The sequence below is a fragment of the Zygotorulaspora mrakii genome, chromosome 7, assembly GCF_013402915.1.
Source record: "Zygotorulaspora mrakii chromosome 7, complete sequence".
NCBI classification, from domain to species: Eukaryota; Fungi; Ascomycota; class Saccharomycetes; order Saccharomycetales; family Saccharomycetaceae; genus Zygotorulaspora; species Zygotorulaspora mrakii.
In genome coordinates, this window is record NC_050725.1 from 1 (window position 1) to 25,217 (window position 25,217).

Consider the following 25,217-nt stretch of genomic DNA (forward strand, 5'->3'; position numbering starts at 1 on the left):
CCCCTTGAAAGTAAGTCCATGCACTTTCTTCGATACCTGTGACTTTTTATATCTTCATCGTTTTCACAATTTTATACCGTATTATTCGTAGTTATTCTTTAAAAGTCTTTAGCTTAATATTTGTGGCGCGTTTGCTCAGTGTCCGGCCTGGCGCCAGGGCGGGCGCCAGGTGCCAGGTGCCAGAGTTTTGCAAAACCCCACCACATTTAGAGACATAAAAAACTCGCTAAAAAACACACATTTTCCCCAAAATCAATACCGAAAGAAATATTTTCCTTTTTATTTATCGGTGGTAATTATTTCTAAAACTTTGCATGACGAGAATAACACAATGAACAAGCAAACGGAACCATTGTCGAAAACAATTTCCTCGTAAAATACGTTTTGATTTTTTATTTTATATATCGATATATATTTTGAGGTATTATCTTATATAGACAGGGATGCTGAAATAATTGAAAACTATAAACTTGCAACAAACTTCTCAGCACTTGCCCCTTTATCTTCCAATTCTTTCAGACCATTCATTATACCTTCGCCAAAGCTGCCAAGTGATTTAAAAACTTTCAAGGATTTTATAGGCTTTAACTGATCAGTTTCAAAAAGCTTGGAAGTATAACTAACGAACCAAGAACCAAATCTAATATCTTCATGAAACTTCTTTATATTTACAGTTTCAATTATTAACTTTGTTTTTAAATTTTTTCTCACACACTCAGTTGTACCCTCGGGGAGTCCAACAATGCAAACTAGCTTCTTGGTTTCGGTGTTACCGTGTTCCAATATTTTGGACAATACAGTGGCTGTTTCTTTGGATATCACATCAATTCCATAATTGACACCTTCCGGACAAAGATCCGCAATCTCTTCCAAGATTCTCTCTGCAGGTTGAAAACGATCTATCACATGGGTTGCGCCTAGCTCTTTTAGATAATCTTTGTGTTTGCTTGAAGATATAATAACAATTTTGTCGAATTTTTTGCAGGCTTTGGCCAATTGTATGACATAAAGTCCTACAGAAGAGCTACCACCCCATATTGCAATGTTTTGCGCTTTGTCGTTATTTTTTTGTACCTCTACTGTCAAATCTACAATAGTGGAGATTGCTGAACCAGCTGTCACTAGTGCCACACCAATTCCAGCGGCGAATTCAAGACCAAATTTATTTTGAACTAAACCAATGGGCAGTTTATGCTGTGGAATTCTCCAAACCAACCGGGAATCAAAAACCGTGTACTCTTGAAAAGTTGAAGTTTTCAGGTCTCGGTAAGATGTGCTGGCCAAGAATACTTCTGAAAAAATCGGGAATTTTTTTTTGTCCACCTTGGGGCCTTGTTTAATCACAATTCCACTGCACTCTCGGCCATTAACCCATGGAAAAGAATATATATTGAACCTGTACTTTTTGGACTTCCAATCCACATGGTTCAAGCCAACATATTCGTTTTGAACAAGAATTTCGTACTCTTTTAATTGCTTGGTGACAGGTAAACTGGCGCAGGCAACTAAATCTTTCTCAAACGTTGAAATAATTAGGCCTTTTTGAAATCTTGGCACAATTATGGATGGACTTTCATTTTCAAAAAGCCTTCTTGATTTGAAGCTTCCCACTTTTTCTACACTTTTCTGAGAACTTTCCTCAAAACAGTAGGATGGATCATCAATCCTCCTTTTTAACATCCTGCGCCACAATATAATTATGTTTTTGAGCACCTATATTCTTCAAATTTCTCAGGGTTCGGCCTTGCATCTGAATCTACATTTTTATACTCTTTGAATAAATAAGGCAGATCTCTTGTCCAATTAGAAACAGCACTTATCGGTTCAAGAAACGAAATTTAAGAAACTCCACTTAAATTGCTTTCTATTGAAAGTTTGATATGACCATAACAAATTGAGGAGGACACCACGATGTTAATTCATTCAGCACTTCATGGAACAGGTCCTGTTAATTCCGGGTGCCGGTCTTCTGTGGCGCCCGAAGACAAAGACTAAATGCTCTGTCAACCACTTATACCACAAGCATTACCATAAGAGGTTCTCGAACGGACAGCCAGAAAAATATATATCAAGATTAGTATATAGATCATGGGTTCAGAAAGGGAAGATGCAAAAGTTTCATGAGGTCGAGAATATCAGGCACTCGTAGGCGTGTGTTGGATTTTTTTGACTGTATTGTAAAGCAATGACGACAGACAACGGCAAGAGAAAATTATCTAAGATTGATAATGTGGCAGCAGCTAAAAAGGCAAAACCCCACCCACAGAGAAAAAAAGAATTAATAATCAATGCTTTCTTGATGGGAGCTGCTGGTAACCAGACAATTGGTATTTGGAGACACCCCAATGACAAGTCGACACAGTTATACCAAACCCCTACGTATTGTACCGACCTGGCTAAGCTGTTAGAAAGAGGCAAGTTCCACACGGTTTTTCTGGCAGATGTTTTAGGTCCGTACGATGTTTACAAAGGGGGGCAGAACTTTGGGCCGGTAGCTAAAACCGGAGCGCAATGGCCCATATCTGACCCAAGTTATTTTATCCCCTTGATGGCTTATGTGACATCAAAGTTGGCCTTCGGTATTACCATATCTACCATTAGTGAGCAGCCCTATCATCTTGCCAGAAGATTGGGAACCTTGGATCTCATAACAAATGGTAGAGTTGGTTGGAACATCGTAACGTCTTATTTGGACAGCGCGTCAAGGAATCTGCTGAATGGAGAGACTCTTCCAAGCAGCCAAGAACGTTACAAACGTGCTGAAGAATTTGTTGAAGTCGTTTTAAAGTTGTTTTTGAGCTCTTGGCAGGATGGTGCTGTGAAGTTGGACAGAGAAAACGGAATTTTCACGGACCCAGAGGGATTGAGACATATCAATCATGTTGGGAAGTATTTCAAAGTGCCAGGGCCTGGAATTACATCACCAAGTCAACAAAAGCTCCCAGTGATTATACAGGCTGGAACCTCATCCCGTGGTATAGAGTTGGCTGCCAGGAATGCGGAAGTAATCTTTTTGGCATCATTGACACCAGAAGATTTGGAAAAATCTGTCAGGGATATCAAATTGATTGCACAGAATAAATACGGTCGGGATCCGACTAAAATGAAGTTTTTGGCTTTGATAACTGTGATCTTAGGTGACACGCACGAAGAGGCTGAAAGTCGGTACCTAGAATATCTGCGGTACTCTGATGAAGAAGGTGCAAAGGCAATGTTCTCTGGGTGGACTGGTGTGGATATCGACAAATTTGGGGATGAAGAAGTTTTGACGAACGTTGAGCATCTAGCAGTTGCATCGGCAGTGAAAAAATGGCAAAATGCACATCCCAGAGTTGAAAAATGGACAAAAAGAGCCATAGTCCAGGAAATTAAAGTTGGTGGTAGCGGCCCCTTAATTATTGGGACACCCAGAGAGGTCGCAGATACCATTCAGGAATGGGTTGATATATCTGACATTGATGGCTTTAATTTTGCATACACTGTGCTACCACAGAGCTATGAGGAAATTGTTGACAAGCTTTTGCCTGTGTTGAGAGACCGTGGTCTTGCCAGAAGAGATTATCCCGATACCGACGAAAGAAGTGAATACCTCACCTTCAGGGAGCAGCTCTTTGGGCAAAAAACTCTCGATGTTACTCATCCGGCCTACACTTTGAACTGGGCATCTGATGAGTCCAAGCAAGATTATGAAAGTCGTTTGAATAAAGTATGATGAAGACAGAAATTGTTGAGCTTTAATACATATACAGTGTCTCTGCTTCAAAGAAGCACTATTCATGATTAATTAGACTGAATAATTCAATCACTCATATGAGATCTTCGAAGAATTAAATATGCATATATTATATTTTAGGTAGTGTGTCTAATGGTTAGAAAGTGTCAATACCTGAAAATACCGTCGCGATTGTGATTTTAGAAAGCACTATATCTTTTATTTGTTATCGATGGGTTATCTCCAATGGTATCTTGATCATTGATAAAAGTTAATCATTATATATTTGAGTTGACGGCGCCACAAAAAACTGTGGAAGACTTCAGTCAAAGCGACTCAAAGTTTTAGATAATTTTTGGGCACCAACGAAAACCGGTGCCAGCAGTAGAGCGGATGATATTGAATTGTAAATAACGAAAACAGTCATGAATAACTTCTATATAAGTCGAAAATCAACGATTATTTTGCAATTTGAAAGATGTTTCATTCATGTCCCTTGAATTAAAGGAGAGCGTATTTGAGGAGCAGAACATTTTGGAGGCTGCAGGTATAAGAGGGTGTAATTATGACAGTAAAGGATGGTTTTCAAATCAACACTGTGGCAATTATTGGAGGAGGTGCAGCCGGCATTACAACTCTTTTTGAATTATTAAATACTAAGAATGACGGTTCCACCACCATTAGGTACAAGCAGAATGGCGAGCTTGATAATTCAATCTCAAATGAAGACCCAGCTTTTAGTAAAGTGGTATTATTCGAACAAACTGCAAAAATTGGCGGAATCTGGTCACCAAGTTTTGAGAATCCGGATACTATTTCGCAATCAATGCTAGAAACAGAGAGATATAATGATCCTTATGTTTTGAGACCTGAAACGGCATTGCCTGAACAGTTTGGAGTGGAAGAATATACGTTGAAGAATCCTTTGGAGACAAAAAACCACCCTGGTAGTTACAGGTGGAGTAGTAGTGGTATTTACAAGCATTTATATTCAAATGTTCCTAGCAGATACCTTAAAAACTCATTCATTCCCCACAAGGACAGAACTGGATGTGAGGGTTCCACCAGAGATATTTTAGAGCCCTTGGTTCCAAACGGTGAAATAACAAATCGTCTCCTCGACTTTGCTGAGGAACACAATTTAGCTGGCAAAGTTAGATTCAACTCTGAAGTTGCCCGTATTTGTAAAACCCCAGATGGCAAGAAATGGAAACTCATTGTAAAGCACAGTACAGAAAATGGATTGATGGCGCAATGGTATACCGAATATTTTGATGCTATCGTTGTAGCCACAGGGCACTACTCGGTCCCGTATGTACCCCATATAAAGGGCCTGTCATCGTGGAATAAAGAATTACCTTCGAGTGTCCTCCATTCAAAATCTTATAGGAACCCAGATATCTTCAAGGACAAAGTTTGTCTTTTTGTGGGAACAGGCCTAAGTGGTATAGATATTCTACAGTATACTTTCCCCATTGCCAAACAGGTTATTGTCTCAAGAACGACTGGTAAGGAGGAAATCTATAAATGGTTAACGAATGCAGCAAATTCTGATGGTATCATTGTTAAACCAAGGATAAAAGAAGTGATAGCATCCAATGGAAAAAAAATTATTTTCGAGGATAATTCCTCCGTCGATGCAGTCGACTATATAATCTTCTCAACAGGCTACCACTGGCATTACACCTTTTTAAACTCCGAAGAGACTGGCGTCCGTATTTTTCATAGAAATGGCATCCCGGATGGGTCATCCATGATCGGTGGTTTATATCTCAACTCCTTCGCTATCGAGGATCCAACACTGGCATTTGTGGGCGTGACTGTGTCACCATTCAAGTGGCCATCATTTGAGCTGGCTGCTGCGACCATAGCCGGCATGTGGACAAACAACGGCAAACTCCCAGCTAAGGAGTTTCAGGTCGCTTCAGAGAAAAAGAAGATTGTCGAAAGGAGCAAAAGCGTACTGTACCATTATTATTCCGTCTCTAACTTTCCAGAGTATGTGAATGAGGCATCTGAGTTTTTGCCAAAGGGACGCAAAAGTTCAGATATATTCGATGAAAATCATCTGGATGATATGAACGCCTCTGCTGCCACTGCGGAAAGATTATTCTACCAAATAAAGAATAAAAGAATACTAGTTGAAGCAACGTTACCTACAGGTTGAATTGCGAATGACATTATTTCATTTACAAAGTGATAGGTCCAATTGACTGTTGAGCGATTAAAAACATAAGAGCTTTGATACATATTAGTAAATTTGAAATATCATGCCATCATCCGATGTGATGGACAGCTCACTGTTTAGATTGATCACAGATTATTGCCTAGCTACTAAAGTTTAGCTATAAATATTGCATTGATGGATTGCAGAAAATATAAAGAAGTATTACACGCATAAGAGTGTTTTTTCTTTGACATGTGGATATTCAAATTATATAAGACATGAAACATGTCACAAATACAAACCGACTTCAGAAGAAAATATATATATGGAAAGATGGATGTGCTTGGCTTCCTAATGTTTCTTTTCATTTCAAAACTCTGACCACTGCAAAACTATTGATGATAGAATCGCTGGCACAACATCACTGATTTCACCAAGATCGGCGCATGTTGGCGTGATTGAAAACTTGTCAAAAACTCCTGCCACTAAAAAAACGGCAAAGAAATTATAGTTGAAGCACCAAGAAAGCCAATTTTGCTGCGAATTAATGCCATCTTGTCCGACTGAAATATCTCAAAGAAATGTCTCAAGTTGAGACAAGGCTACTGCTTCATTATTCAGTCGACTCTGACTGGCAAAGATAAATAGTGATTCATTTTCGAAATTGTGGATGCTAGCTGGTTTGGACACCGATAACATTATTGTGAAGTGCAGGGACGCAGATATGTAACTATTTTACTATCGGGTATAAGAGTGGAACAGCTTACATCAAAGAAATGATTGGGTTAGCCCTAGCAGTATTTCCAGGTCACTGTCATATGTCTCAATAGCAAGAGGGAAAGAGTATTTTCTCTTCTGTTTAGCTCTTTGTTCGGAGTTCCAGTGTTTACCCGCATCACTAATAAGAATTCCTGCAAGGGTTTTCAACAACATGGTCTAAGGGAAGGGAAGAAAACGCATGTAAAGGCAGATTCTACTCCTTGGAGATAATGAATGTAATTACTATTTTGTTTGACGTATTTTTCCACTGGCTGAAGCCAATTTTCAAATTATCAATTTCAACAGTTCCGAGGATTCCAATATTGTTTCTGCAGATGAGAACTGTAAGCAGGTGCTTGAAAACGCTATCAGTAAACACAATCGCGGTTTGAAATAGAATAGGACGCTATTTCATTCAACCAATTGTATGTTTACTGGAGCTACGAGGAGATATTAACGTTGTTTATCTACTTGAAGTATTACAGAGAACCGTGGAGGTGAAAAGGCTGGTGGTAGTTTAACGGATGTGGCTATGTGCCAGCTGTATCAGCAGAAAGTATACCATTGCGGCATCTTGCAGAATTAAGATTCCTGCCACCACAGAGTAACAGAAAATTCAAGCTTCTGGAAGGTTATGCAACGCTGAGCTAATGAATACCAATATTTGACAAAACCTTATTATTGCCATTCAAATCGCTTGTTGCCATCTTCTTTCGACAGGTTGCAGTAGTAGTTCAATGTAGACAACATAAAATTTCGTGATATAAAAAACCAACCTCCTTGTTTATACCATATTTCTCACGCAAGCTAACATTATGTATTCAGTAACCTTCCTATTGCACCTACTCATAGCTTTTTGATCCGCGAGACGGCAGAATTTTTTAAAGCAACAAGATGGCTATATAAATTGAAGTACTCAGGATAAATAAAGGAAGTTTAATTCACTCTCACTCGTTAATAATACACCCAGCGTTTCTCGAAAATGCTAGGTAGAGCACCTGAAACGCAACATCATGTTTGCGGACTCAGTATTGCCAATGTTCTCAAATTTTAACAGGTTTTTTTGAGAATTTTATACTTTTATTACACTGGTTCAGAGAGTACCGACATGATGACAGTCAGAGACATAGATATTTGATTTAAGAGTGTGAAGCGAAAAAGGCGTCACATTCTATGCGACGAGAGATTGGAAAGAAACAAAAAGGGAGACGTTTCAATTTCAGAACAAGTACCATCTAAAAGAACCGTGAAAGCAAATAAGGTTAATAAATTCTTCGAAAAAAAGTTATTGTGAACTCAAAGGACACCATTTCTGTAAAGAAAATTTATCTGCGCAATCGAAAAGAAGCTGCGGAAGAATAGATAAATCGCTAAAAAAACATGTCAACAATCCCGAAACATCATCACGATGACCGTTGACTATATGTAAGTGAACGTATACAATTCTCTCAGTTAATCGAAACTAGCAACAAAAGACATAGCAGATAAATGTGGAAGAACCTTTGTCACATTGGGATCCTCACCAATAAAATTCAAAGGGAAACCTAGGTCGAAAGACACAACACTTTCCAGGTATTTAACCTGTTCTGGAGTCAACTTTATTTTCAAGGCGGCTATATTCTGCTCGAGATGTTCAACCTTTCTACCACCCACCAATGGGAAGACGTTTTTGGCCTTGGAGCGGATATAGGCAAGAGCAATAGATGTAATTGACTCTATGCCATGCTCTTTGGCAACATGTTCCAGGGCTGCACTGATCTTGATCTCGGCCTCCGTCTGTTCACCGGCACCTAGGAAACCACGCAACCGGTCTCCGTTGGTTTTCATTTCTTCAATAGTTTTTTGGGTTTTGAATCTACCGCCACCCAAAACATCCCAAGGAACAATTGCCATCCCGAAATGCCTAGCCATAGGAAGAATTTCACGTTCCAGGTCTCTGACCATCAAATTCCATCTACCTTGGTACACGGTAAAAGGTGTCTTGCCATGGGAGACAGCATAATAATTTGCTGCGGCAACAATCCATGCTGGCGTGTCGGAGACACCGAGGTAAAGAACCTTCCCTTGTTGTACCAAGATGTGCAGACTGTCCATAATCTCCTCGATAGATGTCATGTGGTCCCACCAGTGGAGATACAAGATATCGATATAATCGGTCTTCAGCTTACGTAGCGAGTCGCGCACGCTCACGTGCAGACTGCGCCTGTTATTACCACCAAAGTTGGCGGTCTTACCTTTGCCTAACGCGTGACAACGGTAGTCGCTGGTAAACTTGGTAGCAATCACCAATTGGTCACGGATATTTCTTTCCGCCATCCAATCGCCCAACCAGGTCTCTGACTGCTCATTTTGGTAGTTGTTGGCCGTGTCGATGAAATTACCACCTGCTTTATAGTACGCATCCAACAAAGCATAAGATTGCTTTTTGTCGACCGAGCCCATGAAGTCATTCCATGCGTCTCCAACTGACATAGCACCAAACACTAGTGGCGAGACCTTGACACCCGCTTTGCTGGAAAGCACTCTAAGACGACCTAGCTCGGTAGCAGGTTCGGGAGCCGGAGCCCATAAATCAGACATATTAACTGTAGGATTCTTGGTGGTGATCAATTAGGTGCTGAAGAGCAAGCTGTAATTCAGATGCAGCAACTGGAGCTCTTATTACCTCCCCTGTGCTACAATTAAATCCAGTCCTCCTTCCTTAAAAGATCCTTATTTATATACCTGCTTTCCCGCACTCTTCCTATCCGCTTCGAACGCCACCCACCCCTGAAACGGCCATACGATCCATGCGCGTTGGCGAACGAGGAACTTACTAAGCAGAAATGCAGTCCCCCTGCATTAGCCTGATGAGTGAAAGTTACATAGTCGTGTTTCCTGAAGGGTTACTTCGAGCCTTACGTAAGCTGCGTAAACTAAAGCTGGTCGCTGTGTTCTCCAAACATACGTACGGCTCGCGCGTCAGCTTCCACTAATTTGCCACCCGTTTTTCACAGGCATCCTACTAGAATAGTTGCACTTCTAAGTCACAGATACTAGTACCTGACTCAAAGGTCTCGTGCCATGTAATGGCTGAGTTGAAGCGCTTCATAATCAAGACTTACATGATCCGCGAACCTGGCTCGCCGCTCGCGAAGCGAGCGGTATTTCTTCAGGTCAAAAGCTTTTGATGTCCTTGGTAAATGAGGCATCTATGGGAAATTCTGGCTTGCGCCAAACTCACCAGCTCTCGAAGTCTGTCTTACCGTGCCCAGGCGTGAGATGCAGGCCGGACATGCGGTTGATTGAAAGCCCACCCTTCAAGTTTGTGCTGGCTGTGCTGGGAGACCCTGATACCTCTAGCCATTAGTTTTCTTACCTGAGGGGCGACGTGCCATGTAACTATGTAAGTCGCAATACTTCTCGAAACTCTATTTCTGCTTCGCGAGTGCTGGGGTAGGAGGCCAAGAGGTTTGACTCTCGAAGATTGTTTTTCTTTTTTTTCCCACAATAGCCTTGGCGTTCACGTTGCGAGCGTTCACAGTAGAGCGTAAATACCTCATTGTTATAGTCTGAGTTACGACAGGGAGCTGGTGAACGCCACGTTGGGCAAATCTGCGCAGCAAGCGGCTTCGATCGGAAGGCCTTATCTGTGCATGATCGGGGGAGAGAATGGAAAGAACAGAAAAGATCGTTATGCGGTTGACTCAGTGGGCGAGATTGAGTGGACGTTCCTACAGGTGCTGAGCGCAGGTGGGTTTGGGTTTGTTTGTGACAATCTCGTTGGATAAGCGCGCGAGCAGGCGTCTGGTTCCCTTTATTCCAGCGCAAGTTACGGGGACTCGATTTTATATAAAGGGGGAGGGCTAGAACTGAGTTCGGGCAGTTGGGCTGCTGAGGAGCCACAAGCAGGACAAGAAGAAGGTCTCGTCTTTTTTACAGTCAGCCCCTTTCCGCAATCATTCCACGGTCAACGCACCAGGTCGCAATGAGTTTAGTTAAGCAAGTCAAGTTTGGCAACACCGGTCTAAAAATCTCACCCATTATCGTGGGCTGTATGTCGTACGGCTCCAGCAAATGGTCGCCATGGGTCATGGATAATAAGGAAAAGGTGTTTGAGATACTGAAGTACTGCTACGACCGCGGAATCCGTACTTTCGATACCGCGGATGTGTATAGTAACGGGAAAAGTGAACGGATGTTGGGGGAGTTCTTGAAGCACTACAACATCAACAGAGAAACAGTGGTTATCCTCACCAAGGTTCGTTTCGCTGTGAATGAGTCGATGGAGCTTCCGCTCAGTACCTTGTACAAAAAGGACGACGCGACGGCCTTGGCCCTCGCCAACCAGGGTGGGTTGTCGCGCAAGCACATATTGGATGGAGTGGCCAAGTCTGTGGAAAGATTGGGAACATATATCGACGTTTTGCAGATCCACAGAATGGACTACGATACTCCGATGGAGGAGACACTGAAGGCATTGAATGATGTCATCGAGAGAGGTGATGTCAGGTACATTGGTGGATCCAGCATGAAGGCTACTGAATTTGTGGAGATGCAATACATTGCCGAAAAGCACAATTGGTTCAAGTTTTCCAGTTGGCAATCGAAATATAACCTGGTATACAGGGAGGATGAGAGAGAGGTGATTCCGTATTCGAAGAAGCACAACATTGCCCTAATTCCATGGTCCCCTAACAACAGGGGCCTACTGACCAGGCCATTTGGAGAGACGACAGCAAGATCTGACGCTGACCCTCGTTTGCAGCAGGTGACAGAGGAAGACAAAGAAATTATCAAGCGTATTGAAAAGGTGGCAAAAGATAAAGGCTTGACGATGGCGCAGGTCTCTTCGGCATGGGTCTTGAGTAAAGGTTGTTATCCAATTATCGGGTTGAGCTCTGTCGAGCGTGTCAAAGAAGCAATTGGTGCGCTTGACGTAACTTTTACTGAGGAGGAAAGTAAATATCTCGAAGAATGCTACGCACCTAAGCCAGAGTTATGAACCGGTATGAAAATTATCTGTTTTGGGTCTCTTTTAGTTTAATAACAATCAGCAATGTTAATATGTAGTACAGAGATAGGGTCTGTGTGTAATCGACAAAAAGATTGCAACTCTATAGATGAAAGACATCTTATGTTCTCTGCAGTGGTAGGCTCTACTGGCATAACACCTCTCTTGTTGGTAAAAGGTTTATTTGAAACGCCGTTTGTGCGGATAGACATATGGGGATGCCGGCGCTTGAGAGCAATTTGGTCTTCGACAGCAGTGACTCTCATCCCATTGTGAGAGCTTACTAAAGCTTCTCGAAGGCCTTGACTGCAGGAGATTCATTGGACTATATGCTTCTCGCAGAAGACGCTCAATAACTTCTTGACGTCTAAGGCCTCTTGAGGAAGGTTGGAAAACGCAGTATGTATCGTGTTCGGAGAGAGTTCCTTGTCAGGTAATGTGCTAGAAGTAATTACTGTGCCGAGTTTTTTGTATCTTTCAATGCACACGTTCTGCGTTAAATTATTAGGTCAAACCAAATAGCTCAAATCCTAACATGCTTTAATGGTTACTAAGAGCTAGTAAGATCTAGTAAGCACTAGTTTCTAGAAATTGTGAGGCACGATTATCAGACACATTTTTTAGTATTAACGTGTTGCTTAGAAATAAACCGGACTCATACTGAGTTTCCTTACTGGGACGCACTATAGTTTTCCCCAGGAAAGATGCCCATAGGACCTTATTTTTACAAACGTTTAAGGTCTTGCTTGCCGATTACATTGGTAATGGGCACAAGCTTAATCTCGTGCTCCTCCACGCTACAATATATTTACCTTTTTGTGCTAGAAAAAAGGAAAAGACTGATTAGTTCACCAGTATCCAATTTTTAGGCGGCACAGCATTGGAAAGATTCTTGCTGAACAAAGCATAGATTTCTTGTATCTTTAGCGATCAGGACAAGATAGGAACAAAGTTATGTGACTCCTCCTCCTCCTGTACAATTGGGAGTAGACTCGCTGCAGTTTCTCTGACGGTTTTGTTATTATTCGCAAATACGACTGTTTCAATCCAAACGCTCAGATAAGGAAGAAGCATCACATCCCAATGTCATTTTATCTACAGGACGCTCTACGACCGTAGAGAACCCAACAGAAATCTTACCAGTGACATCTATGGCTATAAAAATTGCCAAACTAGCTTGATGGTATTTTTTTGAAATACAATTAATAACCGTGAAAGTCTTTAAAAGTATCTCAATCGATCATGCGATCTGCTTTGTTAGCATCATTTTCAAATGTATCTCGGTCCCCGAGAATTCGATAATCTAATCTTCTTATGCGACTACTTTTAGTTTGAAGATATGGTATTTCGAGACTACAGCTGTTCTTACAGACCCATTACAGAGCGCTCTTCCCACTTTTTCCTGTTGTCTTTCGTTTTTTACTTATGCAATACACTAATTTGTAGTCGTTGAAATTCTTTCGTTTATGTATGAACTAAATTAGTTTCAGTGGCCGAAACAGAAACATGTCTTGCACTCTTGTTTTGTTTTTTAATTATTCATGAGAGTTAGCATGCCTGGCTTACGAATGTGGGAGGGTGGCTGAATAGTTAATGTTATAAGAACTGATATTCACTGAAGTACCACACAAAAAAGAATTTTCTTAATGCAGTACTTATAGGATTTCAAAGTGATTAAAAACGAGGAGTATTATCTGCTAGAGGAACGGCTGATACACAAGTTCAAGCGAAATTGAGTTAACTTTTTGCGTCAAAAACAAAAGTTTACAGTAGTAAAGAGCTTCACATCACAGACAATATATTTTTAGCTGAAAAAATTCCTTTTTTTTTTGGAACTGTTGATCATACTTCAATTATTTTATAACTATGGCATCATTTCTAAGACACTAGAAGTATTAAAAAAAATTGGGGCTGACCCTTTCAGACAAAGCAACGAAGTTTTGAAAAGTTTAAGTCAAGAAAAGGATGTTTTCACAACTTTTCATAAATTCAAGACCAATAACACGACAATGGAGGAAGTTTCAAAGTGCGAAAATCGTTTGATATAAATCATAAACAATCATATATATTTATCCTTACTAACATCAAAATCGTTATTTACATGGTAACCTAAAATTTAAATTAATTTCCGTGCTAGACGAATGTTCCTGATAAAAAAGGTCCCTGTTTGAATCACTTTTTGTGGAAAGGATTCCACCTTTTCGATTCAATGTCGTCATTTTTTTGTACCTCCATGTGATTAAAGCGCTCACTTGGAGGAATCCACGAAGCCGATTTCCATGGAGGTATACCTTCTTCGTATAATACATGTATATCTTCCAAAGATAGACCGCTGGTTTCTGGCAAGAAGAAGAAAACATACAAAAACATTGCCACCAAACAACCAACGAAAACATAACCGTAGTAAAAATTAATGGCGTCTGTTATAAATGGAGTGAAAAATCCAATTAAAAACTGCCATAGCCAGTTAAATGCTGTTGAAATGGCCATACCCTTCGATTTTACCCTTGAGGGGAATGATTCTGCAACCACTATATAAGCCACCGGAGCCCAAGTTGTTGCGAAGAAGAATATATAGAACATTGTAAAAACAATCATACAATTTCCTGCACCCTTTGAACTTGGGGCATCTTGTCCGTTTGGATATAGTCTGGTAACACCCACACTCGCAAAGACGACCATGCAAACCAACATACCACCTGCACCCGACATCAGACACATACGACGACCAAGTTTATCGACCACAAACACTGCAACGATAGTAGAAAACAAATTCACCGTTCCTATGATCACTGAAGTTTCAAAACCATCCGTAAGGCCAACAGATTTAAATATCGTGGTCCCATAAAAGAAAAAGTAGTTTTCACCAGTTAACTGTAAGAAAGATTGGACGAGACAGCCTGTAATCAAACGTTGCAAAATTTTTGATTTGGTTGAAAAAAGCTCACCCCACGAAGCCTCACCATTTGCTTTCTGGATCTCAATACCTTGAACGATTTGATCAATTTCACTCTCTACAAACTCGTGCTCCACTGGGACCCTGCTCAACCTGGCAATGGCACGACGAGCTTCCTCTATTCTTCCATTTTCTGCTAGATATCTGGGCGATTCTGGTATCAATAGCATTCCAATACATATAATGATTGCCCATGCAAAGCACAATCCTAATGGAACTCTCCATTGAGCAGTGTCTTTATAGTTTCTAGTACTATAGCCAGCACAATATCCCAAAAATATACCAAGGGTAACCATCAACTGATACATAGAGACTAGCGCACCTCTTAAATCCTTTGGTGCAATTTCAGATAAAAGCATCGGGCACAAAACAGAGCAACCACCACACCCTAAGCCGTAGATAATTTTCCCGATAAAGTACTGATACCATTTTCCTGTTGCAGAAATCTGGATGATTGCTCCGACAACGTATATTACTACTACCATGATAATTGCAAGTCTTCTACCAAATATGTCACCCAGCTTGGCTAACAAAATTCCACCCAAAGCACACCCAACACTGAAAATAGCGACCAATAAACCCATCCTAACGTTACTGAGATAATACTGTCCAGTCGTGTGGCTGTACGAACCAAAGTTCTCTCTAAAGTTTTCCATATTGATAAACCCAGAAGTTATACCACTATCCCAACCGGGCAAGAAGCCTCCCAGAGAGACTGGAAAACAAAGAGTAACTATCAGTATATAGTAAAAAAAGCTCCTTTTAGGAGCTTCAGGTGCCGCTACATTCTCCAGCTCGGTATCTTTTAAATCTTGAAGCGACGCCTTATCTAGCGGCGTTGCAACTTGAGTCTCAATGCCTGGAGTTCCTTCAAATACATCTGCATTTTCTGGTGATCCTCTCGCAGTTGAAGCGTAGGAATCTGCAATACTTCCGGCCCTCATATTTTTTTTTTCTTATGGTTATTCTTTTTTAAGATTTATTTTCTGAAGGATGATTATTTTTCCAGAGACTTAACCATTTTTGAGAGGCTTAATAGCGCTCCATTTATACGTGTTTAATTTTTTGGTATGACCTCCATTCATTTCGAATATCAGATCCACCCGGAAGCAGGCTGTGTAAAAAAACAGCTAGCTGTCTCTTTTTTTTCTTTTTGCTCAATATTTGTCCCAGGTTTTGTTTATTACGAATACTCTTTTCGTTAGAGCTACTATGGCTCGCATATATCGCAGGTGTGTATTTTATTATAACCTTTCCTCGTACGGATCGTGCCTGTAGCCCCACCATACAACGCGGTACGAACAAAAGAATGCTACCCCGTGTTTCTACCCCGTGTTTCTACCCCCACTTTTTCCTTTCGAGGAGCGTTTCGCTCGAAACAGGTCGCATACGTGCTAGTTTCTCCTTTCTTTTTCCTCGGGTCAATCCCTTTCCCCGAAGCGCCATAATTCACGAAAGCTAATTGGTTGACAATTTCAAATTGATTGAGCGCGGGGGTGGGGTGTGCAGGCCAAAAAACAAAACAACGTGCCTATTTGCCCCACCGTTTACTATTGGTTTTTTCTGGAAAAACAACCAATTGCTAAAAGAAAAGACATTTCATGGGAATAAGAAATAAGTCCCAAACAGCTATCGATACAGAACCATGAAATGACAAACATCGAGGCTAAAAGTAGTAATTCCTTTTCGTTCGACCTCTCACCCCATATTTTTTTTACGTTCCCCAGAGTATTAGGCAGCTCCGAGAGGTTGATTCGCAAGCGTGTTGTTACAATTGCACCTTATAATTCGCTCTATCCGGGGAAAAAATTTTTACATTAGTATTTCTGTTCTTTTTTCCTGACGTAATGTGAGAACCTCGCCCTTGGCCAAACGATACTACCGTTTGAGGTAAGATTTCGACCTTTTATTGTGTATAGTTAGAAGCTCAAGTCGTAATTACGTGTGCTCGTACATTTGTTGAAATGAGTTTACCATGCGCATATTGTCACAGTGATCCTTTCCCCCAAATTCTGATCTAACACGTTATGTGTTTTCAATAAAGAGCAAGTTTGAAGAGGAATTTTTTCAGAACATATAAAAAGGCTGGATGATGTCCACATTTTTTCTCCACATATTTTATTCCTCCTTCAGCTGTACTTATCCAAACAACAACTCGAAAGAGATAACAAAGAATTAACCAAACCAGATACGTATTTATATTTAGACCAACATCAATATGACAAAAGATAACCAGACAACACCGGTTTCATTGAGCAACAATAGTATTAAAAATTGGCATATCCCTGACATCGAAGTCCCTAACTACTCAAGACAGGGAGTTAAACAAGGGATTGTCCATTTAGGTGTGGGTGGTTTTCACCGCTCTCATTTGGCACTGTATATGCACCGATTAATGCAGCAGCATAACACCAAAGATTGGTCAATCTGTGGGGTGGGCTTGATAAAACCTGATGCAATCATGCGTGACGACCTAAACAGTCAGGATTGCTTATACACCTTGTTGGAACGTGGGATAGACAAAAGTACAACGCGTGTGATAGGATCAATTACCTCTTACATGTATGCACCTGAAAATCCAAGAGCTGTTATTGAGAAAATGGCTAATCCCGATACACGCATCGTGTCTTTGACAGTTACGGAAAGTGGCTACTATCATAGTGAAGCAACGGCTTCTTTGCAAACAGAAGACCCTGCAATTGCCAACGATTTAAAGAATCCCGACACTCCTTGTACCATATATGGCTATTTGTACGAAGCTTTGTTAATCCGCTACAATAAAGGGCTTGCTCCATTCACTGTAATGTCCTGTGACAATATGCCGGAAAATGGTAAAACGTTGAAATCCATGTTGATCGCTTTTGCAAAACTCAAGAATTCAAAAGTAGCAAGTTGGATTTCCAGTGAAGTGGCATCACCTAACGCTATGGTAGATCGTGTCACTCCTAAGACGACTGATGATGATCGGGAATACTTGGCAAAAATCTTGGGGATAAAGGACAAATGTCCTGTCGTTTGTGAACCATTTATCCAATGGGTTCTTGAGGATCATTTTCCACAGGGCCGTCCCGACTGGGAGAAAGTTGGCGTTCAAGTTGTTTCGAATGTTGAGCCTTATGAATTGATGAAATTGCGCTTGTTAAATGGGGCCCATTCTGAAATGGGGTATCTAGGCTATTTAGCAGGCTACCAGTATATCCATGAGGTTGTGACTGATCCTTTAATCAACAGATACATTCGTATTATGAACCGCGAAGAAGTCATTCCTTTGCTTCCAAAAATTGAGGGTGTTGATTTTGGTGAATATTCTCTATCGGTTCTAGAAAGATTCTCCAATCCAGCAATCAAAGATCAAGTTTCTCGTATATGTTTAATGGGTTCTGGTAAAATGCCAAAATACGTCTTGCCTTCAATTTCTGAACAGCTTGCTAAGCCTGATGGTAAGTTCGATCTCTTAACTTTAGGGGTTGCTGGATGGTTCCGTTATCTCAGAGGTGTCGACATGGTCGGAAAAGAGTTTGAAATTGAGGATGTGATGGCATCAACCTTGAAAGAAGCAGCTAATAAAGGTTGTGACGATCCCGCATCTTTGTTAGGAATTGAAACACTGTTTGGAGATGATTTGAGAAACAATAAGGCATTTGTAGACCAGCTAACAAATGATATGAAGCTAATTTCAAATAAAGGACCTTTGGAAGCTGTTAGAGCACGCTTGCTTGCATACAAGGACTGAGTAAAAAATGACTGGTGGTTTTTTTGATCTCTGCGATTCCGTTATCTTTCCGTCACATGTTATGTCTTACTATGTACGTCGGAATATGAAAATAATGAATTATATAATGAACTATATATATACTGAATGATGCTTGATATGTTTGAAAATAAAAAAATAAAGGGAATTTTATAAGCTAGACGTATAGATTAAGAGACTCTCCACCAGTTTGAAGATATTTCTTCATCTGAGTTGCCATAAATGTCTCTTATACAACTTCAGACGTGTCAAATGAAGGTCCAGGAAAGCTCTCCCAACTAGTACCTGCAAAGCCTCAGCTCAATTATTTAGTATTCGGAGCAAAATACAATCCGCATGTTTCCACACCACCATAAGCATTACCTAGGAAAATTGCAGAACACATGAAGATGAGACTTATCTACTGTTGCACAAGTATGCGGTAAAAGCGAGAACGCTATTGTATAAGTTTATCACAGTAGTTTAGTAAGTCCAAGAGGTACGCAAACAATAAATCTTTGGCCTGCTAAAAAAATTTATCATTAGGTTGCAAATGAGTAAGTACAATGCTAGCAGGGAACTTCGATCATGATTTTAATACCTATATTTATGATGAGTGTTCCGTTTGAGTGCACCCTTGTGATTAGATAATAATTTTGGTATATTAGTCTATAAATTGATGTCTATAAATCGGTTGTCTACCTTCGGAAGTGGTGCTTCTTCCAATTCCTGTTCTCAGGAAAAATTTTCAAAGGTAACGAGGCTATTAGTGCAAGTTATTCCACAAAATGACCTCAAGCTCTATGTAATTCAAGTGTAATTGATTGAAGAGAGGTCCCTTAGAAAAAAACATGGTATCAATTATAGGGCAGAGTTAACCACATGTGTAGTCTGAATCGAAGGCCTTTAAAATACGTGAAAACAATGTCCTACAAATGGACTCCTTTATCAGAACGATATACACACCGAAACATTCCTCATGCAGGAACTAATTGCCTAAAAGCACCAGCTGTAATGAGGAAAATGTAGAGCTAAGTAACTATGCCATTGCGCGAGGGTAAAAATGCCCTCATCAGAGGGGAATTATGTCCAGGGGATCGTTCTTGTCTTTACAAATACCCAAAGTATTCTCTGGTCAAGCCTAAATCGTGTAACGGAAGTGTCTGTTCTGGACATCGGTCAAGTTCTGTCTGTCCACCTCCTCACCAATCTCTATGGCAGTTATAACATTCTGGGGGTCTTCTAGGTGCTCTCCGTCTCTTTTTCTGTTCTCCAAAGTGCAGAGAAATGCATACATGGCGGCGCAGAAAATCATAATAACACAAGCTGCCAGCATAGCCTTGATACCAGTCTGGTAAGTAGGACTCTCGGAGTTTAGGAAAAATTGAGGGCCTATTAAATTTCCTAATGCGTAAAATACACCAACGCTAAAAGAAGTGAATGCTTTCTTAGTGGCGCCACTGGTATTCGAGGAAAATAGAGACAGAGCAAGAACATAAGGGGTATTGAAGAAGCCGCAGATATAAACTGCTGCCAGACACGCATTTCTGTGTGTTTCTGGGGATATTTTCCAAATCATTATGATACCCGTCATTGTAACTGCTGAGGTAAAACAGATCAAAACACATCTTATGTTTTTAATGAAATAGGTTGCCGCTGCTGCCAAAAGTGAAACAACCATTGCAACACTTGCTTGTGGAGTTGCCAGAAGCATAGTTCTGAAATTAGAGAATCCGAACCCTCTGATGATGAAGGTGTTGAAGTTCGTGATACCAGAATTAACAAAGTTCTGCACGATGATGAAGACTATGATGAGCCAGTATTTTGCATCAAAAATACTTTCACGCATCTGTGACCATTCCAAGCGGTCCACACCGATATGGATACCGGTCTGGTTTGTAGCAATTCTTGCAACTGCACACTCCTTCTCTTTTTTGTTGAGGAACCAAGCTGACTCAATGTCTTTTGGAACAACAAGGTAAGTGAATAGACCAAAGACAATCGTGACAGCTCCATAAACAATAAACATATACTGCCAGATGTGTAATTTGGCATTCCAGTGACCAAAAGCATACCCAAAGATACCATTGAAAATACCAGCAAAAGTGTTAGACCACATAGCCATTCTAAGTGGTTGCTCCCTTTTGGTATACCAACTTGACGACAGGATGATACAACAGGGCTGAAGAGCAGCTTCAAACACCCCTAAAAAGAATCTCAAAGTGGCAAATCCAGCAAAGTTCTTGCATGCGGCCAAAAGCATAACAAGAACGCCCCATCCAATCAGGAGCAATGACATAAATCCCGGTAAGTTTTTTATCTTTGGAAGTAAGAAAAAGACGGGAAATTGCATGAACAAATAACTGATGTAAAAAATAGTGGCAAGCCAACTGTACTCTTGGCCCTGTAAATTCAGATCTGTCCTTAGGTCGTAAATAGCCGCATATGACAGCGAGTTTTTGTCCAAAATTTGCAAGAAAACGCAACACGTCAAGAACGGAAGTATTACCAGATCTATTTTCATCACCACTTTCTTGTTCAGCTTCAGCCTATCTGCAGCTAACTCTGAGTCATTGCTCAGCCTACTGACGACCCCTATCTCGTTGTTTTTGTCACCTGATGGACCTAAACCGTCATGTGGGCCAATTGTATTTTCGAGCTCTTCTGATATATTGCCATATTCCAGCTTGCTTGCTGAGCCCTGCTGGCTTGCAGAGGAATTGTCAAGCCTGTATTTATTGCTCATCCTACCTCTCGCCCTATTCAACTTGGCTTACTTTGTCCGATTCGTCTGGCAAATTCGTCTCTTTCGTTGAAATCTGATCCCATTAATATAAGAGCACTGGAAGGCTTGACACTCTGATTTCATCACACTGCACTTACGAAAACCATCGAGACTTAAAACAAGAAAAAATGAATAATCTAAATGAATGATCTTATCATGGCTCCAGCGTCAATCAGCCCCAGCGTCAATCAGCCATACCTAGCGACGCCACATATCTCTATCAATGATGCGTTCGTTACACACGGCAAATGACTTTCGGGATTAATTTTCCGTGTCAAAACCGCGAGCGATAAGAAACTCTTGACACCCACTTCCTGGAAGTGGGTCAGACCTAAGGACAGCTACATTTCAGCAAAAAACCAGAAAGACAAAAAAAGACAGAAAAAGTCAATGGCGATGCTTAACAGCAACGTCAGATTTAAATGCACGTTCTTAAAGCTTTGGTATCTTTCATTTGACTGAGTAACTTGCCCTTAGCAAAAAGAGGCCTGAACGGGTATACAGCATTTAGAGAAGCCTGAAGACTTGAAGATAGTGTGACAATTTATCAAGTTTGGCTAGTTTGTTGCGAAAGTCTCCTTTCACAAACGAGTTTGTCGACCATCACATGGTGTTGTTTCACAAACTACGCTATAGGTTGCTGCAGTGCAATATGCATGTTGCTGTGGTGTGCCTTACCTGCGCAGTGTAACCTTCGTCTGAGAGATGAGTGAGGAAAATGAGGACAAGAGTCACTGGAGAATCCGAAAATCGTCTTCGCAAGCAGGCCTCTCAATTTCTATGTAACATATTAAAAGTATGTAAGCGGAAAGTTCGTGGGGGTGAAGACCAAGGCGTGTAGGCGTAAAATGGAGTTGGTGCTCGCAAATAGTTCATGTATATAGCTCCGCAGTCAGTAGGATGCAGCAGTTTATACGTGGAGCGCCTAAGAGGAAATAAACTCCTTGTATATGTCGCTTATTTTCTTCGTTACCTCTCCAGGCAAACCCGTTCCAATGGCACGGCCATCGATCGAGGTAACCGGTGTAACCCCACCTAAAGTTCCTGTGACAAAAGCTTCGTCGGCAGAATAGGTCTCTGCCAAGGTGAAATCAACCTCACGTAAAGTTCCTATCTTTTCCTGGAATAATTTTATGATCTTCTTCCTGGTTATACCGTTGAAATTATATAGCCCAGTTGATGTCCAGAGTTCACCTTTGCGCACAATAAAGAAATTGGTTGAATTACAACTGGCAACAAACCCACGAGGGTCTAACATCAGCGCCTCATCGCATCCAACGTTGATAGCTTGTAGAAGGGCCTGGATAAAGTTCAACCTACTGTGAGAATTTAATCGTAAGTCAAATACATCTGGTGTACTACAGCGAATGGTAGATGTAAGTAGTTTAAGTCCCTTGGACCATATAGCTGGATTGGGAGCTTTATATTCAGCGACGATCACGATAGTTGGAGGGCCAAGCGCGAAACGAGGGTCTTGATTGGGAGTTTTTTTTGTACCACGAGTGAGCATCAGACGGATATGAGCACCATCATGCATGTCGTTCTCTTCGGTCGTCTTATAAATTTCACGAATCATTTCATCTTTTGACAGTCCTATATTAATTTGAATGCTTGCAGCACCGGAATAGAGACGATCCATATGCTCGTCAACTGCCAATAGTTTGCCATTGATTAAGCGCATGCCTTCCCAGACACCGTCCCCTAGAGCGAACCCTGCATCGAAGACCGAAACAGAAGCTTCATTTCTGGGGTAGAATTCACCGTTTACGTAGACTTTAACATTCTCATTCCTTGCATCAGCCGCGTAGCTTTGAGCACTATATTTCGTTTGATCTTGCATTTCCACGCTAATAACAGATCAATTGACACAGTGTACCAATTTTTTTCAGCATCTTTTCAAGATTAATGGCAAAATTAAGAATTTTCCTCTACGTGCCTCTTATATTATAGCGCACATAATAATCATCCATGTTTTTCATCAAAAAAAGGAACGGCGAATCAAAAAATGAAAATAGGAAATCTCATTTCTTTATCATTTAATTCAAAGGCATCTTAGATATTGCCTTTATCTACATTATGTGCAACTATTTAGTTTGTTTTTAGACTGGGCTCTTGAAATAGGCTGCTGTTTTATGATGTCAAACAAAAGTGCACAACCGAAATCGTAATTTGAGTTCGATCTTGCTTGGATGCGCAGTTACATTGCTCATTAAATTGATAATGATGGTATAGTATACGGTAGCAGATAAGGACTCTTTACTTGAATAGGTGAAAATCACAAGAGTATTGATAGACACGAAAAAATCATTGATAGGTTAGATTGAGATGCCAAGCCAAACCGAAGAATTTTTAATAATTAGTCCAAGGTTTTCAACATCTCAGTCTATGGCGCATTTTTTTAGCAAAATTGAGATTGTTAGACAGCAGACTTAAGGTCAATAAATAGCAAAATGTACACATCAACTGCAGTCTTGGCGACCAGTATTGCTCAACCTCGATGATTTGAGATGGAAACCGTCTAGTTTTTCAGGGAGAACTGCTTCAACGGCCTTATTTACACTCCCTTGCAATTCTTTATCATAAATTTCAAGCATCGAATCTTTAAAAATGCGAGCTCCGATGACATAATCTTCAAGCTCATTAAAAATCTGAACACTAAATCTCACCCATAACTTTCTATTGTGATAATAGAAAGGAACATAGGCCTTTCTCTCCATTGTCAAACGAGAACACACTGCCTTCACCCTTTTAAAGTAATTGAAATCCTTGTTCAGTTTTTCCTCTATTTCCTTGTATTTCTCACCAAGCGGTAAACTAACGTTAAAAAGTCCTTCTGGCACGAGCGACTTCCCCTCATTCTGTAGTAGTACTGAACCAGGTCCGAACTCCTTAATTACTGCGCTGATTGCCTCCTTTTGAAGTTTCTTTTGGTAGCTGCGGATACATTCCTCACCTCCACAAACTTGATTACGGAATTTAATGGCTTCACTGATGCAAAAATATTGAGAGTAGCTACAAGTTCCAATAAACCAAAACTTATTGTGCATCACGCTATCGTTGTGTTTGCGGTCTTCATCAGTTTTTGGTTGGGCGATAGGTTTGCATGATTCTGATGAGTAGTTCCAAGATATTGGCAAAGTTTGGATTATGCCATGATGCTTCTTATTCACATAGAGTAAAGCACATGCCTTAGGGACACTTAACCACTTATGCAAATTTGTTGTCATAAAGTCCGGTTGTAAGTCATCCAGGAATTTCAATGATACTTGACCTGCAGCATGAGCACCATCCAACAATGACATTGTATTATAGTTTTGGCATATTTTGATAAGATCTTCGTAAGGTAGCTTCACGCCTGGCATTGAAGAAATCATGTCAAACATGCACAATCGGTATTCGTTCGTGGAGAGTTTTTCCTCAAATTTGGACAGAACTTCGCTGTCCTCCAAGGGATAGCTCAATTCAATTACATCATATTGAAGGCCGTAATAATCACTCATGAATTTGATGGTGTTTTTGCAAGCTTCATAGGCAGTTGAGTGAAACAAGATTTTGTCCTCCGAAAAATTCCATGGTATCGAACGTATAACAGTATTAACACCAGTCGTAGCATTTGTGACAAGTGCCAAGTTCCTTGAATCAACTTCGATGTAATCACTTAGAGCCTGAATTTGCTCTCTGTACAATTCCTCCACTTCAAAAGTTTCGAAGTAGTCGGGATACCACTCATGTCTGCGGGCAACTTCATTTTGCTTATCTATAACGCAGGTGGGAGTAGTTCCGAAAGATCCGTGATTTAAAAGTATGACATTTGGATCCAAGAGAGTGTAATGCTGTTCTTTGAATTTGTGGCCGAAAGCAGCTACAACCATTTTATTTGGAGCTGCAGAAGTGCCTTTTTTTCGATGGATTGACGTTTCGCTCTAAATCTCGCGCCTACAATACGTCTCTATATATACAGTTTCGAGAAATGTGAGTCACAGATAAAATCTTGTGACAACGAACGGACATGCCATATAATGAGCATGCCATATAATGTGGTCCTTTATGAACTTGAAGTTACATTTTCATATAAACTTTGACTGACGTCGTACGTTGACTCATGGCGATTATTA

General features: G+C 40.7%; 10 protein-coding genes across 10 annotated transcripts; 4 read left to right on the forward strand and 6 right to left on the reverse strand.

Annotated features, from left to right (window-relative positions):
- Nucleotides 1-462: 462 nt before the first annotated feature.
- Nucleotides 463-1,680, reverse strand: HG535_0G00100 (zinc-binding alcohol dehydrogenase family protein; the record flags this gene model as incomplete). The annotated part of the gene is made up of 1 exon (XM_037289955.1): nt 463-1,680. The coding sequence occupies one exon, from the start codon at nt 1,678-1,680 to the stop codon at nt 463-465; it is 1,218 nt and encodes a 405-aa protein (XP_037145850.1).
- A 505-nt stretch (nt 1,681-2,185) lies between these two features.
- HG535_0G00110 (uncharacterized protein) lies at nt 2,186-3,712 on the forward strand (the record flags this gene model as incomplete). Its single annotated transcript, XM_037289956.1, has 1 exon — nt 2,186-3,712. The coding sequence occupies one exon, from the start codon at nt 2,186-2,188 to the stop codon at nt 3,710-3,712; it is 1,527 nt and encodes a 508-aa protein (XP_037145851.1).
- Nucleotides 3,713-4,277: 565 nt separating this feature from the next.
- On the forward strand, nt 4,278-5,879 carry HG535_0G00120 (uncharacterized protein; the record flags this gene model as incomplete). The annotated part of the gene is made up of 1 exon (XM_037289957.1): nt 4,278-5,879. One exon carries the CDS (start codon nt 4,278-4,280, stop codon nt 5,877-5,879), a length of 1,602 nt encoding a protein of 533 aa, XP_037145852.1.
- Nucleotides 5,880-8,090: 2,211 nt separating this feature from the next.
- HG535_0G00130 (uncharacterized protein) lies at nt 8,091-9,218 on the reverse strand (the record flags this gene model as incomplete). The annotated part of the gene is made up of 1 exon (XM_037289958.1): nt 8,091-9,218. One exon carries the CDS (start codon nt 9,216-9,218, stop codon nt 8,091-8,093), a length of 1,128 nt encoding a protein of 375 aa, XP_037145853.1.
- Nucleotides 9,219-10,605: 1,387 nt separating this feature from the next.
- On the forward strand, nt 10,606-11,622 carry HG535_0G00140 (aldo/keto reductase; the record flags this gene model as incomplete). The annotated part of the gene is made up of 1 exon (XM_037289959.1): nt 10,606-11,622. The coding sequence occupies one exon, from the start codon at nt 10,606-10,608 to the stop codon at nt 11,620-11,622; it is 1,017 nt and encodes a 338-aa protein (XP_037145854.1).
- Nucleotides 11,623-13,803: 2,181 nt separating this feature from the next.
- HG535_0G00150 (sugar porter family MFS transporter) lies at nt 13,804-15,531 on the reverse strand (the record flags this gene model as incomplete). The annotated part of the gene is made up of 1 exon (XM_037289960.1): nt 13,804-15,531. The coding sequence occupies one exon, from the start codon at nt 15,529-15,531 to the stop codon at nt 13,804-13,806; it is 1,728 nt and encodes a 575-aa protein (XP_037145855.1).
- A 1,274-nt stretch (nt 15,532-16,805) lies between these two features.
- On the forward strand, nt 16,806-18,320 carry HG535_0G00160 (mannitol dehydrogenase family protein; the record flags this gene model as incomplete). The annotated part of the gene is made up of 1 exon (XM_037289961.1): nt 16,806-18,320. One exon carries the CDS (start codon nt 16,806-16,808, stop codon nt 18,318-18,320), a length of 1,515 nt encoding a protein of 504 aa, XP_037145856.1.
- A 1,138-nt stretch (nt 18,321-19,458) lies between these two features.
- On the reverse strand, nt 19,459-21,063 carry HG535_0G00170 (uncharacterized protein; the record flags this gene model as incomplete). Its single annotated transcript, XM_037289962.1, has 1 exon — nt 19,459-21,063. One exon carries the CDS (start codon nt 21,061-21,063, stop codon nt 19,459-19,461), a length of 1,605 nt encoding a protein of 534 aa, XP_037145857.1.
- Nucleotides 21,064-22,027: 964 nt separating this feature from the next.
- HG535_0G00180 (aminotransferase class IV) lies at nt 22,028-22,942 on the reverse strand (the record flags this gene model as incomplete). The annotated part of the gene is made up of 1 exon (XM_037289963.1): nt 22,028-22,942. The coding sequence occupies one exon, from the start codon at nt 22,940-22,942 to the stop codon at nt 22,028-22,030; it is 915 nt and encodes a 304-aa protein (XP_037145858.1).
- Nucleotides 22,943-23,561: 619 nt separating this feature from the next.
- HG535_0G00190 (uncharacterized protein) lies at nt 23,562-24,974 on the reverse strand (the record flags this gene model as incomplete). The annotated part of the gene is made up of 1 exon (XM_037289964.1): nt 23,562-24,974. The coding sequence occupies one exon, from the start codon at nt 24,972-24,974 to the stop codon at nt 23,562-23,564; it is 1,413 nt and encodes a 470-aa protein (XP_037145859.1).
- Nucleotides 24,975-25,217: the final 243 nt, after the last annotated feature.